Source organism: Leucopleurus acutus (genome assembly GCF_964270905.1).
Source record: "Leucopleurus acutus genome assembly, chromosome: X".
Taxonomy (NCBI): domain Eukaryota; kingdom Metazoa; phylum Chordata; class Mammalia; order Artiodactyla; family Delphinidae; genus Leucopleurus; species Leucopleurus acutus.
Window position 1 is genome coordinate 94,112,721 of NC_139148.1, and position 14,834 is coordinate 94,127,554.

The 14,834-nt window shown below is 43.1% G+C and overlaps 1 protein-coding gene across 3 annotated transcripts in view; it reads left to right on the plus strand.

Annotated features, from left to right (window-relative positions):
- The window catches only part of ATG4A (autophagy related 4A cysteine peptidase), a 64,889-nt gene that overhangs the window by 47,785 nt on the left and 2,270 nt on the right, over nt 1-14,834 (plus strand). For 2 of the 3 annotated variants that reach the window (XR_014327106.1, XM_082864261.1), the window contains exons 10-12: nt 3,980-4,125; nt 5,553-5,609; nt 7,034-7,142. Coding sequence is in view for 1 of the 3 variants with exons in the window: in XM_082864261.1 (XP_082720387.1) it covers nt 3,980-4,125; nt 5,553-5,609; nt 7,034-7,142 (312 nt within the window). In the remaining 2 variants the exon portion in view is untranslated. The remainder of the gene's footprint in view (nt 1-3,979; nt 4,126-5,552; nt 5,610-7,033; nt 7,143-14,834) is intronic. The other variant, XR_014327107.1, reaches the window with a different exon arrangement.

The following is a 14,834-nucleotide window of genomic DNA, read 5'->3' on the forward strand; positions in this document are numbered from 1 at the left end:
TTGGGTTGCTAGCTTATTGTTCAGAGCCCTGACTCTGGTGAGAATAAGAGGAGGTGAAGACAGAGGTATCCCTTTCCTGATACTGGAGGCTAAGCCTTAAAACGACTAACCTCCTAATGTAGATCCTGATGAGCAGCCCGGCATTACCTGCCTCAGTAGATGCCTCTGGAAACCCAGCCACCTTACTCACTAGCTGTGACCAGAGACATTTAAGGCCCTTGGCACACGACGGGAGCTAGCCCGGTGCTTCTCAAACTTTAATGTGCACATGGATGGATCACCTTGAGAGCCTATTATAATGTGGGTTCAGCAGTTCTGGGGTGGAGCCTGAGAGCCTGCATTTCTAACTAGGTAGTGCCGATGCTGCTGATGCCACACTTTGAGTACCAAGGGCCTAGACACCTGCTTAGTGCTGCAGAGTAAGGGAGTGATGCGGTGAGGGAAATGCGATACGGGACACCTCTCGCAGGAGTGGGCTTCGAGGAAGCTATGAGCTTAGAGTGCAAGGGAGAGCCAGAGCAGGCGTGGGGAACGGCCTGAGACATGTGCAGAGGACTGAGTGAGGTGGGCTTGGTCACCTCCCCACTCATCTCCTCCTCGGGGATTCATGGAGGTGGGGCGGGTGGAAACAGACCCAGCCCTGTATGTGGTCAGTCTCCCACTGGCTAGCTAGCTGTGTGCCAGCAGGAAAAGAGCATCAGCTCTTTCAGTCTCAAGCTCCCTTTATGGAAGATAGGGCTGACCCCCAGCTCACCATGTTGTCCCCTCACAGGAAAGCACTCAGCAAAAAGAGCCAGCCTGACCCCAGCGCCTCTTTCCTCTGCTCGCTCTTTCTCTCTTTAAGGTAGGGTTTCTCCACAGTTGCTGGGGCTCTCTCGAATGCTGCCATCTACTGGTCTATCCTGAGAACTACAGCTTGATGGAACATTTGGAAAGTGGAGGCTTTTCTTTTTCTAAGTACAAACCCCAGTATTTAGAGTGTTATAAATTTAGATGTTCTCTGTTTCTAAACTTTTGGGTTCCTGTCAAAGAAAATGTAGCAAAAATATATTTCCTATTGTCCGTGCTTGAGGAAAAGGTGGAAACACTGGAAAATAATTTTGGAGGGATCTCAGTGAATCCTGGGCACCCTGGCCTCCTTTATCCCAAGTTACCCAGAGAGAATTTGCCAAGCTGGCATAGCCCTCCTGTTTCCTGAGGCCACTGGGTCGGGGAGACATTGGTGGAGTTGGACTACTTTTGAAAGAGGTGTGGGCAATCCTCAGTTCCCAAGACAGAGGTTTACATAGTGCCCATTTGCCCGCTAATGTCCATAAATCCTTTGTTTAACCTTCACTTGAGGCTCCAAACTCCCCTCAACTCCCATTTTCTGACTTACCCCCTTACTGTATTAGGCCCAGGTGGGGAGAGTCTGGATTGGCAGAATGTCTGAAGGGAGGGGACAGATGAGAACTGCCATTTTCTGAACAAGGGACTCTGCAGAGGGTTCTCTCTCAATCTCTCTCCCCCTCTTTCTCCCTCTCTCTCCATGTATAAAAATATATATATTTATATTACTTGTCATTATAATATATTGTTTCCTATGTTATATATAAATATATAATTTATATTATATACAATTATATATTAAAACATATATACATGTATAGAGAGACATAGATTAATATCGATAGTTATGTAGAGATGTATAGCTTTAGATGATTGATTGATAGAGTTAGCACAACACCCCTGTGAGGTAGAGATCATTATTTCCATTTGTGCCTAGCGGAAGACTTAGAGGGGTTGTTTACTCAAGGTTACTGAGCTCAAAAGTAGCAAAGCCAGGATTCGATCCCAATTTGGCCGTCCCTGCCCACCACACCACATTGCTTCCCGAGTGCCCTCTGGCCCGGTGGGAAGCTGGGAGAAGCTCCTGGTGCACAGGACTATGGCCAGGGTGAGAGACTGGCTGGGAGATTTTTCTCTGCTTAGAATGCTCGTCCCCTGTGCTTTGGTGGAGGATGCCACCTGGAGATCCGTCGCATGAGCCCGGTGTCTGCAGATGGTGGACCTGCCTGCCACTTCTTCTTGGGCCTCATTAGAGACCTTGATTTAGTCCCCATATCATTTCTAGGACTTTTTTTTTTTGTGTGTGTGGTACGCGGGCCTCTCACTGCTGTGGCCTCTCCCATTGCGGAGCACAGGCTCCGGACGCGCAGGCTCAGCCGCCATGGCTCATGGGCCCAGCTGCTCCGCGGCACACGGGATCCTCCTGGACCGGGGCACGAACCCGTGTCCCCTGCATCGGCAGGCGGACTCTCAACCGCTGCACCACCAGGCAAGCCCTCTCTAGGACTTTTTTGATCTACTGTATCTCTTTTAAGCACTCTCAGAAATAGGGCAGCCCACAGAGCTCCACTACACACACACACACACACACACACACACACACACACACCCATGGGAAAGGGCCAGAGTCAGAGAGGACACTGCTATTATTCCCAGTACCTTAACTCAAAACTGGCAGAACGCTCGGTCCTAACCCTGCTTTGGAGTCGCATTTTCTCGTGCACAGCTTCCTTCTCCCCTTCCCTTTCTATGGTCTTAGGTAGGCTTTCCTCTAAACATCCTGGTTGTTGCTCTTCATTGAGCCTTGAGGCTTTTCTGATATAACTGGTCTCACCCGCCTGTGGTCTGGGGGAATACGTACCTTGACTTTCCTAAAGCAAGCCATATGGGGGCATTGATTTCCATATGCTCTTAAACATGTATTTGTAGGAAAATCCTTTTGAGTCTCAGCAAGGTACATCTATGACTACCTTGCGTTTGTATTGTGTTTTAAGCAGTTCACAGAGGTGAGATCTTCTCATTCTGATAATACCCTGTGAGGTAACTGGAACAGACCCAGTGACCCCAGTTTAAAAGCAAGAAAATTAAGACAGAGTGAAGTGGTTTGTCCTCGGTCTGCGACAGAGATAAGTTAAACTTGGCATCAGACATCAGAAACACTCTTTGCCAACAGAAGCACTTAGATGTACACAGAAGAATCCTGGGTGCCATTCCAGAGAGTGTCTTCGGGGTGTCCCTTCCCACCCCATCCTCCTGCCTCAGGCAGATCTCTCTCTTTGCTTGCTTAATCCAGTCTAGAACACAGAGGCCCAGATGGTTCTCAGGCCTGGACAGTGAGGTTGGGGTGACCCCTTAGGTACGTCAGCCTACTCGGTATGCTGCTGATGAGCGTTAGAGGGACTCTCAACCCTTTGAACATTAGATAAAAGTAGAGATTTTATTATCCCATACTCCCCCCAGATCATTATTGGGCTAGACTTTTTCAATTTAATGAAGCAGCATTTTTCTCCAATTTGTAACGGTCGACCAATCTCAAAGTGAGTTTTCCCAGCAAGGCGTATGTGTACTGATATTACTGTGACCAAGGCAGTGCTTTCTGACAGGAATTACTGACTTGCTAACAATGACTAATGTGCTAGCGAATCAAGACCAGACGTCAGCTCCCTGGTGTCTCACCCATGGCAGAGTCAGCATTCCCATTTCCTTTGGAGGCCAAGGCCTTTTTCCTTCCCAGATGTGCTCTTTGACCATAGGTCTAAGAACCAATGGTCTAGAGCAAGAGGCTTTCCAGTGTTGAAAGGGTCAGGAAGCTCCCTGATGGCACCTGGACTCATGGCTACTGCTGCTCACCGAGCCCGCCATGTCATCTGTGGTCGCTCATTTCCCCCTTTCCCCAAACCTGTGCCTTTCCACTTTTGGACTTGGGCTTTGAGGAGATATAAATGCTAGGGCAAGTCTTCGCATTGAATGATTGGCTTTGGGCGTGGGTGGCTTCCTTCAAGCATGGTCACCCTCCTTCAGGCTTTCTGTCATCTCATTCTCATTGTCACCAAGGGAGGGGTTAGGACAACCAGAGCGCCTCATCCCAAGGACAGCAGTGTGGCCAGGGCCGGTGGTTCTTCGAAGGTTAAGCATGTCTCATTCAAAACAGGTGATGAGCTCATTTTCCTGGACCCTCACACAACCCAGACCTTTGTTGACACTGAGGAGAACGGAACGGTTGACGACCAGACTTTCCATTGTCTGCAACCTCCACAGCGAATGAACATCCTGAACTTGGATCCTTCCGTAGCATTGGTGGGTATCTGAAGGTTGGGTGGCCCAAGGGACACAACGCTGCCCTATCACAGTTTGGCTCCCTGGAAGTTATCCAGGTTGTTAGGTAGGGCGGCAAAAGAATGTTCGCTCCCCACCCCCACGAGAGGTAGTGTTGTGTGGTGTAGTGGGGAAGGAATGGGCCCTGAAGCCGAGTTAAGATCGAAGCCGCTTACCAGCCATGGACTTAGGGGGAGTCCCTTAACTTTTCTGAGCTTCGGCCTTCTCATCTCTCCAGTGGGCAAAACGGTAGTTCCTTCCTTGCATGGCTGTATGAGTACACTATGTGTAAGGCACATAGCACAGTGCCTGGCGTGTTGTAAGCATTCTAGAAATGTTAGTCACCACCAGTGTTACCATCTTTCCCCCTTTTCCTTCTTGCTCTCTAAATATTGCTATCCGGGCACCGGGAATAAGGTGAGACATAGGGAAGGAGGGATAAGGAGGCAAGACCTCCTGGGTGGACAATGTCCATTCCTCTGGGCACACAATCCAGGAAGCTGCAGGCTTTCCCCCACTGGAAATATGACTGCCGTCCACACATGGAAGGGACAGCTGCCTGGGAAGTAGCCAGTTGTTCTGAGGCCTGTCTGCATCCTCTCTACCAGTTTAACCCGATTGTCGGAGGGCCAGTGATGGAGAGCTGACAGAGTCCTCCTCTTGTTTTGGACCATTCTTTTAGTGCTGTAGGATGGTTCTGAGGATGGGGAAGGAGGCTGATGGTTCTCTTTACTCCTTTTTTTTTTTTTTTTTTTTTTTTACCACCAGGGACGTCCCTGACTTTTTTTTTTTTGAATTTTTTTCGATTTGATTTTTTATACAGCAGGTTCTCATTAGTTATCCATTTTATACACATTAGTGTATATATATCAATGCCAATCTCCCAATTCATCACACCACCACCTCTTTATTCTAAAAGATAATTTCCTTAAGGTCAAAGCCACCTTGTTAAGTAATGCCTCTAGCTAAAAGTACTATTTGGCTTTTGTTTGCTGGTTTTAATGGATCGTTTTTTATACGTAGGTATATGTGTGCACTGAATGTAATGGAAGTAACCCTGTGCTTTGGAGATTGGTTTTCAAGTTACTGTATCTCACCGTGTGAAGGGAGAGGATCAGGGAGGGAAAGGGACAGGGTAAAAGGGAAAGGGACAGAATAAGAGAAAGAGGCAGAGAGAGAGAGAAAATATGAAGATGAATGAGCAGATGTGTGTGTCCAAGTGAGGCACTGATCTAGGAGAGAGATAAGCTCAGACACTCTTCCTCCTTGTTGCTGGGAGGACACATCCAAAGGAAGTGGCCCACATCCTACTTCACAACTCCGGGCCAACGGCTCTATCTTGCAATACAAAGGGCCTGCCTGGGTGCCCCTGACCAGTTCTAAGTTGTCTTCTTTTGCTTTCCCCCAAGGGATTTTTCTGCAAAGAAGAAAAAGACTTTGATAGCTGGTGTAGCCTTGTTCAGAAGGTAAAGATGTATGTTTTTCTTAGTCTTAAAAAACAAGTGTTATTCAATATAATTCCTTTTCAAGACGGTTTTTCATAGTAACATAAATCCAGCCTGATATGACTTTATTGCAAAAGAAAGAAACTAGGATGTGGGGAATTGTACATAACTTTGGGGAAACTAAAGGAAAACTTTGGTTTGCAATATGCTTAGTGTGTCAGGTGAGCGATATTTTTAACTACTGAATGTTCCATGTCATTGAGCCCGTGAGTCAATGAAATATTCAACTAATATTCTACCATTTTAACTTAAAAATGCCAATTTCATATAGCTCAGCCTAAATTCTTCCTTACTCTGTTTGTAACACTGAGATGGTTGAAGAAGCCAAACTACTTTTCTATTTGTTTCATGTCCATTTACAGTTTAATGTGTTCCATTATGGTTTAAGGGGCTTGCCTTTCTATTAACTGTCTTATTTATATAAAATATAGGCACACTGCCACTTAAAGCAAACACAGTTTGCAGAAATCTGTGTAAATACGAAAGCAAGTTATTCTTTCTTTTTGGCATTTTATGTCAGAGGGTATTTATCATTTTGCTGGCTCACAACTTTTGTATCTGCCTCCCTCATCCTTTGCTTCTAACACATGCCAATTATGTGGAAGATATTGATCAACTCTTATTGAAAGAATGAGGGGAAATCATAGGGAGTAGTTTAAAGAGCCCTGGATGGGGTGGTAGGAGACATCATGTTCTCTTATCTGCAAAACAGAGGGGTTGGAGAGATGGGATCTCAGAGCCTCTTGTAAGTGTAAGGAGGGAAGATTTTTCTTCGCAGGTGAACAAATAATTAACACTAAAGTCCCCAGCTGAATCTGAAACCGCAGTTAATAATTGGCTGAGACATAATGGAGAATTATTTTCTAAAGGCATTACTTACATTTCAGAATGCCACAAAACTGTATATCACATTTAACGTTAGAAAGAAAATTTTCTGATAAGACTATGCTATTTAAATTAGGACATATATCATACGTCTTGGATTGAAACTGAAACCATGCCAATATGTACCAATATTCTTTGGGGGTAGATTTAACTTGACTAACCAACATTTCCTTGGAGCCAACACTTCAGGAACATCTAACCCCTAAATTGAGTTGGTCCCATGCAACTGGCGTAAGACCTCATGATGGAGAATGGGCAGTGAGTACTGGCCTTCCATCAGATCCTCCCTCCAGCGTCCTTCCTTCCTGGCCAACAGTATCTAGAATTGAAGAGAGCTGGGTCTTCAGACGGGTCAAGCAGAGGATGGGTGTATTTGCTAAGCCTTTGCTTTCACCTTTCAACAGCCAGGCCACTCTCTTAGGGTTTGGAGTCATATACTGCCAACTGGGCAGGTATGTAGTGACTCTGCAGTGTTTACAACTGTTTCTATGTCTCCTCAGGAAATTCTAAAGGAAAATTTAAGGATGTTTGAATTAGTTCAGAAACATCCATCACACTGGCCTCCCTTTGTTCCTCCAGCCAAGCCAGAAGTGACAACCACGGGGGCAGGTAAGCTGTTGTTCAGAAGCTCTCTGGCCAGCAGACCCATGGATAGCAGTTGCTTTTTGTTTTTTGTTTTGTTTTGCTGTACTCGGGTCTCTCACTGTTGTGGCCTCTCCCGTTGCGGAGCACAGGCTCCGGACGCGCAGGCTCAGCGGCCACGGCTCATGGGCCCAGCCGCTCCGCAGCATGTGGGATCTTCCCGGACCAGGACACAAACCCATGTCCCCTGCATCGGCAGGCAGACTCTCAACCACTGTGCCACCAGGGAAGGCCTAGCAGTTGTTTTATGAGACAGAAGCAATTGTGCGTCATGTTTTCTGTGGAAATGAAAAATTTCTACTCAGCTGCACTGATCAAGGAATGGTGCTTCTTCTGATGAACTAGTATTTACCAATTTCAAAGAATGATAGTAAAAAAAAATGAGCTCCGTGTAGAAGTTACATACAAAATCAAAATGACTAGAAATTCTTTTTTTCATGGTCTGGTTCAGAAGACAAATCAGAGGCCATGGGTAATTCAAAAGGTACCTTGAAGGTCTTACAGAGCCTCAACTTCATCACTTTGAATAGGACTGTGTAACAAGTCCAGTTAGTTTGATTCTTTTTTTTTTAATTGAAGTATAGTTGATTTACAATGTTGTGCTAGTTTCAGGTGTACAGTAATTCAGTTATATATGTACTTTTTCAGTTTCTTTTCCATTATAGGTTATTATAAGATATTAAATATAGTTCCCTGTGCTATATAGTAGGTCCTTGTTTATCTATTTTATATATAGTAGTATGTATCTGTTAGCCCCAAACTCCTAATTTATCCCTCCCCGCCCCTTTCCTTTTGGTAACCATAAATTTGTTTTCTATGTCTGTGAGTCTGTTTCTGTTTTGTAAATAAGTTCATTTGTATAATTTTTTTAGATTCCACATATAAGTGATATCATATGGTATTTACCTTTCTCTGACTTACCTCACTTAGTGTGATAATCTCTAGGTCCATCCATGTTGCTGCAAATGGCATTATTTCATTATTTTTTATGGCTGAGTAATATTCCATTGTGTGTGTGTGTGTGTGTGTGTGTGTGTGTGTGTGTGTGTGTGTGTGTGTGTGTGTGTGTGTATCTCACATCTTCTTTACCCATTCACCTGTAGATGGGCATTTAGGTTGCTTCCATGTCTTGGCTATTGTAAATAAGGCTGCAATGAACATTTTGGTACATGACTCTTTTCGAATTATGCTTTTCTCAGGGTATATGCCCAGTAGTGGGATTAGTGGGTCATATGGTAGTTCTATTTGTAGTTTTTTAAGGAACCTCCATACTGTTCTCCATAGTGGCTGTACCAATTTACATTCCCACCAACAGTGCAAGAGGGTTCCCTTTTCTCCACACCCTCTCCAGCATTTATTATTCGTAGACTTTTTGATGATGCCCATTCTAACTGGTATGAGGTGATACATCATTGTAGTTTTGATTTGCATTTCTCTAATAATTAGTGATGTTGAGCATCTTTTCATGGGCCTGTTGGCCATTTGTATGTCTTCTTTGGAGAAATGTCTATATAGGTCTTCTGCCTATTTTTTGATTGGGTTGTTTGTTTTTTTGCTATTGAGCTGTATGAGCTGTTTGTGTATTTGAAAATTAATCCCTTGTCAGTCACATCATTTGCAAATATTTTCTCCCAGTCCATAGGCTGTCTTTTCATTTTTTAAAATGATTTCCTTTGCTGTGCAAATGTTTTCAAGTTTAATTAGGGCCCATTTGTTTATTTTTGCTTTTGTTTCCATTACTCTAGGAGACGGATCCAAAAAAATATTGCTGCAATTTATGTCAAGGAGTGATCTGCCAATGTTTTCTGCTGGGAGTTTTATAGTATCTGGTCTTACATTTAGGTCTTTAATCCATTTTGAGTTTATTTTTGGATATGGTGTTAGAGAATATTCTGATTTCATTCTTTTACATGTAGCTGTCCAATTTTCCCAACGCCATTTATTGAAGAGACTGTCTTTTCTCCACTGTATATTCTTGCCTGCTTTGTCGTAGATTAATTGATGATAAGTGCATGGGTTTATTTCTGGGCTTTCTATCCTGTTCCATTGATCTATGCATCTGTTTTTGTGCCAGTACCATGCTGTTTTGATGACTGTAGCTTTGTAGTATAGTCTGAAGTCAGGAAGCCTGATTCCTCCAGATTTGTTTTTCTTTCTCAAGATTGCTTTGGCTATTTGTAGTCTTTTGTGTTTCCATACAAATTGTAAAAGTGTTTGTTCTAGTTTTGTGAAAAATGCCATTGGTAATTTGATAGGGATTGCATTGAATCTGTAGATTGCCTTGGGTAGTATGGTCTCTTTAGCAATATTAATTCTTCCAATCCAAGAACATGGCATATCTTTCCATCTGTTTGTGTCATCTTCAGTTTCTTTCATCAGTCTCTTACAGTTTTTGGAGTACAGGTCTTTTGCCTCCTTAGGTAGGTTGATTCCTAGGTATTTTATTCTTTTTGATGTGATAGTAAGTGGGATTGTTTCCTTAATTTCTCTTTCTGATAGTTCATTGTTAGTGTATAGAAATGCAACAGATTTCTGTATATTAATCTTGTACCCTGCAACTATACCATATTCATTGATGAGCTTTAGTAGTTTTGTGGTGGCATCTTTAGGATTTTCTATGTATAGTATCGTGTCATCTGCAAGCAGTGACCGTTTTACTTCTTTCTTTCCAATTTGGATTCCTTTTATTTCTTTTTCTTCTCTGATTGCTGTGGCTTGGATTGCCAAAACTATGTTGAGTAAAAGTGGTGAGAGTGGACATCCTTGTCTTGTTCCTGATATTAGAGGGAATGCTTTCAGCTTCTTACTGTTGAGTAAGATGTTTAGCTGTGAGTTTGTCATATATGGGCTTTATTATGTTAAGGTATGTTTCTTCTATGCCCACTTTCTGGAGAGTTTTTTATCATAAATTGATGTTGACTTTAATCAAAAGCTTTTTCTGTATCTATTGAGATGATCGTATGGTTTTTATTCTTCAATTTGTTAATGTGGTGTATCACATTGATTTGAAGATACTGAAAAATCCTTGCATCCCTGGGATAAATCCCACTTGATCATGGTGTGTGATCCTTATAATATATTGTTGGAGTCAGTTTTTTGTTGGAGTCAGTTTTTAGTATTTTGTTGAGGATTTTTGCATCTATGTTCATCAGTGATATTGGCCTGTAATTTTCTTATTTTTTGAGATATCTTTGTTCTGTTTTGGCATCTGGGTGATAGTGGCCTCATGGAATGAGTTTGGAAGTGTTCCTTCCTCTGCACTTTTTTGGAATAGTTTGAGAAGGATAGCTGTTAACTCTTGTCTAAATGTTTGGTAGAATTCATCTGTGATGCCATCTGGTCCTGGTCTTTTGTTTGTGGGGAGTTTTTAAATTACTGATTCAATTTCAGTACTGTAATTGGTCTGTTCATAGTTTCTGTTTCTTCCTGGTTCAGTCTTGGGAGATAGTACCTTTCTAAGAATTTTTCCATTTCTTCTAGGCTGTTCATTTTATTGCCATATAGTTGCTCATAGTAGTTTCTTATGATCCTTCGTATTTCTGTGGTGTTGGTTTTAGCTTCTCTTTTTTCACTTCTGATTTTATTGATTTGGGCCCTCTCCCTTTTTTTCTTGACGAGTTTGGCTAAAGGTTTATCCATTTTGTTTTTCAAAGAACCAGCTCTTCGTTTCATTTATTTCTATTGTTTCTTTAGTCTCTATTTTATTTCTGCTCTGACCTTAATGATTTCTTTCCTTCTACTAACTTGGGGTTTTGTTTGTTCTTCTTTCTCTAACCTGTTTTAGGTGTCAGGTTATGTTGTTTGAGATTTTTCTTGTTTCCTGAGGTAAACTTCTATCACTATAAACTTCCTTCTTAGAACTGCTTTTGCTGCGTCCCATAGGTTTTGGATCATCATGTTTTCATTTTCATGAAAATGAAAGGTATATTTTAATTTCATCTAGGTATATTTTTAATTTCATCTAGGTATATTTTAATTTCATCTTTGATTTCTTCAGTGATCCATTCGTTGTTTAGTAGCATATTGTTTAGCCTCCACATGTTTGTGTTTTTTGCAGTTTTTTTTTTTTGTAGTTGATTCCTAATCTCATAGTTTTGTGGTTAGAAAAGATGCTTGATATGACTTCAGTTTTCTTAAATTTACCAAGGCTTGTTTTATGGCCTGGCATGTAATCTATCCTGGAGAATGTTCCATGTGCACTTGAAAATAATGTGTATTCTGCCGCTTTCGGATGGAATGCTCTACAAGTACCAAGTTCATTTAGTCTAATGTGTTATTTAAGACCTGTGTTTACTTATTGATATTCTGTCTGGATGATCCATCCATTGATGTGAGTGGGGTGTTAAAGTCCCCTACTATTATTGTGCTACTGTCAATTTCTCCTTTTATGTCTGTTAATATTTACCTTGTATATTGAGGTGCTCCTATGTTGGGTGCATATATATTTACAATTGTTATATCCTCTTCTTGGATTGATCCCTTGATCATTGTGTGGTGTCCTTCTTTGTCTCCTGTAACAGTCTTTATTTTAAAGTCTATTTTGTCTGATATGAGTATTGCTACTTTGGCTTTCTTTTGATTTCCATTTGCGTGGAATACCTTTTTCTATCCCCTTACCTTCAGTCTGTATGTGTCTCTAGATCTGAAGTGAGTCTCTTATAGGCAGCATATATACAGGTCTTGTTTTTGTATCCATTCAGCCAGTCTATGTCTTTTGGTTGGAGCATTTAATCCATTTACGTTTAAGGTAATTATAGATATGTATGTTCTTATTGCCATTTTGTTAATTGTTTTGGATTTGTTTTTGTAGGTCTTTTATTCCCTTTTCTTCTTTTGTTCTCTTCTCTTGTGATTTGATAACTACCTTTAGTGTTATGTTTGGATTCCTTTTTCTTTTTTGTGTGTATATCTATTATAGGTTTTTGGTTTGCAGTTACTATGAGGTTTTTGTATAACAGTCTCTATATAAATGTGATTGTTTAAGTTGCTGATCTCTTAATTTCAAGTGCATTTTAAATACCCTGTATTTGTACTCTCCTCCGCTCACGATCACAGTTTTTGATATCATATTTTACATCTGATTGTTTTCTGTATCCTTTAACTGCTTATTGTGGATACAGCTGACTTTACAAGTTTTGTCTTTTAACCTCCCTACTAGTTTTGTCTGTGTATGATATACTACCTTTATTTGTCTTTACTGGTGAGCTTTTTCATTTTATAATTTTCTTGTTTCTGGTTGTGGCCTTTTCTTTTTCACCCAGAGAAGTTCCTTTAATATTTATTGTAAAGCTGGTTTGGTGGTGCTGAATTCGTTGAGCTTTTGCTTGTCTGTAAAGCTTTTGGTTTCTCTTAAGGAGAGCCTTGCTGGATGGAGTATTCTTGGTTGTAGGTTTTTCCTTTTCATCACTTTAAATATACTGTGTCACTCCCTTCTGGCCTGCAGAGTTTCTGCTGAAAAATCAGCTGATAGCCTTATGGGAGTTCCCCTGTATATTATTTGTTGCTTTTCTCTTGCTGCTTTTAGTATTCTCTCTTTATCTTTAATTTTTGTAAGTTTGATTACGGTGTGTCTTGGTGTGTTTCTCTTTGCGTTCTTCCTATATGGGACTCTCTGTGCTTCTTGGACTTGGGTGCCTGTTTCCTTTCCCAGGTTAGGGAATTTTTTAGCTATTATCTCTTCAAATATTTTCTCAGGCCCTTTGTCTCTCTCTTCTCCTTCTGGGACCCCTATAATGCAAATATTAGTGCACTTGATGTTGTCCCAGAGATCTCTTAAACTGTCCTCATTTCTTTTCATTCTTCTTCTCTTTTTTCTGTTCAACTGCAGTGCTTTCCATTACTCTGTCTTCCTGCACACTGGTGCATTCTTCTGTATCATTTGGTCTACTATTGATTCCTTCTAGTGTATTTTTCATTTCGGTTATTGTACTCTCCATCTCTGTTTGGTTGTTCTTTGTATTTTCTCTTTGTTAAAAACTAGCTTCTCATTCTGTGCATCCATTCTCCTCCCGAGTTCTTTGATCATCTTTACGACCATTACCCTGAACTCTTTCTTGGGTAGATTGCCTATCTCCACTTCACTTAGTTCTTTTCCTGGGGTTTTATCTTGTTCCTTTGTCTGGAACCTATTCCTCTGCCGCCTCATTTTGTCTAAGTTGCTATCTGTATTTTTATGTCTGTGGTAGGTTAGTTACGTTTCTCAACCTTGGAGAAGTGGCCCTCTGTAGGAGGCATCCTGTGTGTTCCAGCAGTGCACTCCTCTCTTGTCACCCAAGCTATAGGCTCTAGGTGTTCCCCCTAAGAGGGCTGTTTGGTTCCTTCTGTTGTGGCGGGCTGACTATGTGGGTGGTCTGCTAGGCTTAGTTGGCTTCTAGTCTGGTTGGTTGCCAGGCCCTGCCTGTGCAGATGCTGCTGGTGGCTGTTTAGTGGGGCCTGGTCACGAGGTGGCTGGTTGTGGAGTCCAAGGGGGCCCTGGAGCTAGTGCTGGCTCGCTGGTGGCCGGAGTCAGGGTCCCGAAGCCTCTGGGGCTGTTGCCCAACTACTGGCAGGGGTTAGTGCTGGATTACTGGCAGGCAGAGCTGTTTCCTGGAGTGTGGCTCCTGGGCCCAGGGATCCCAGAGCTCATTTCAGATCACTGGTAAGGGGGGGCTGGTTTCTGATACAGTTGGGTATGGGGTCTGGGGTGTCCCTGAGGTTGCAGTGGCCTGCTAGTTGGCAGGGTCAGGGGCCAGCTGGTCCCAGGGTAGGGTCTCTGGCCTGTGTTGTGGGATTGTAGTTTTCTTGCTTCTGGTGTCTGCCCCCTGGTGGGTGAGCCTGCTTTAGAGTCTTGTTCAGGATTCCTTGTGGGAGGGGCCAGGGCCTGCCCACTGGTGCGTGGAGCTGGGTCTTGGCCCTCAGATGGGCAGGGCCATGTCTAGGGGCTTGTCTGGAGGCCGTGGGTCAGGACTTCTTTAGGCAGCCTGTCTGCTGATGGGTGGGGCTGTGTCTCTGCCCAATTGGTTGTTTGGCCAGAGGTGTCCCAGCACTGCAGCCTATAGGCTGTCGGGTGGGGCCAGGTCTTGGCACTAATGATCCAACATGTCAGCCACCAGGAGTGTTCATGTAGTTGAATGTTCCCCAGTATGTCTGCCACCAGGGTGTATGGCCCCCGGGTGAGCTTCAGCCACCCCACCCCCCGCCTCTCCAGGAGAGTCTCCAGGCCCAGCAGATAGGTCTGGCCTCGGCTCCTATCAAATCACTGCTTTTGTCCTGGGTCCCAGTGCACATGAGATTTTTGTGTGTGCCCTTTAAGGGTGTAGTCTGTATTTCCCCCAGTCCTGCGGGGTTCCTGCAGTAAAGCCCCACTGGCCTTCAAAGCCAAATGCTCTGGGGGCTCCTCCCCCCCAGTGCCAGACCCCCAGGCTGGGGAGCCTGATGCGGGGCTCAGAACTCTCACTCCTGTGGGAGAACTTCTGTGATATAATTATTCTCCAGTTTGTGGGTCGCCCACCCTGGGGGTATGGGATTTGTTTATATCGCGAGTCTGCCCCTCCTACCCGTCATGTTGTGGATCCTTCTTTATGACTTTAGTTGTAGAAGATCATTTCTGGTAGGTTCCAGTCTTTTTCATCAATGGTTATTCTGCAGATAGTTGTTATTTTGGTGTGCTCATGAGAGCAG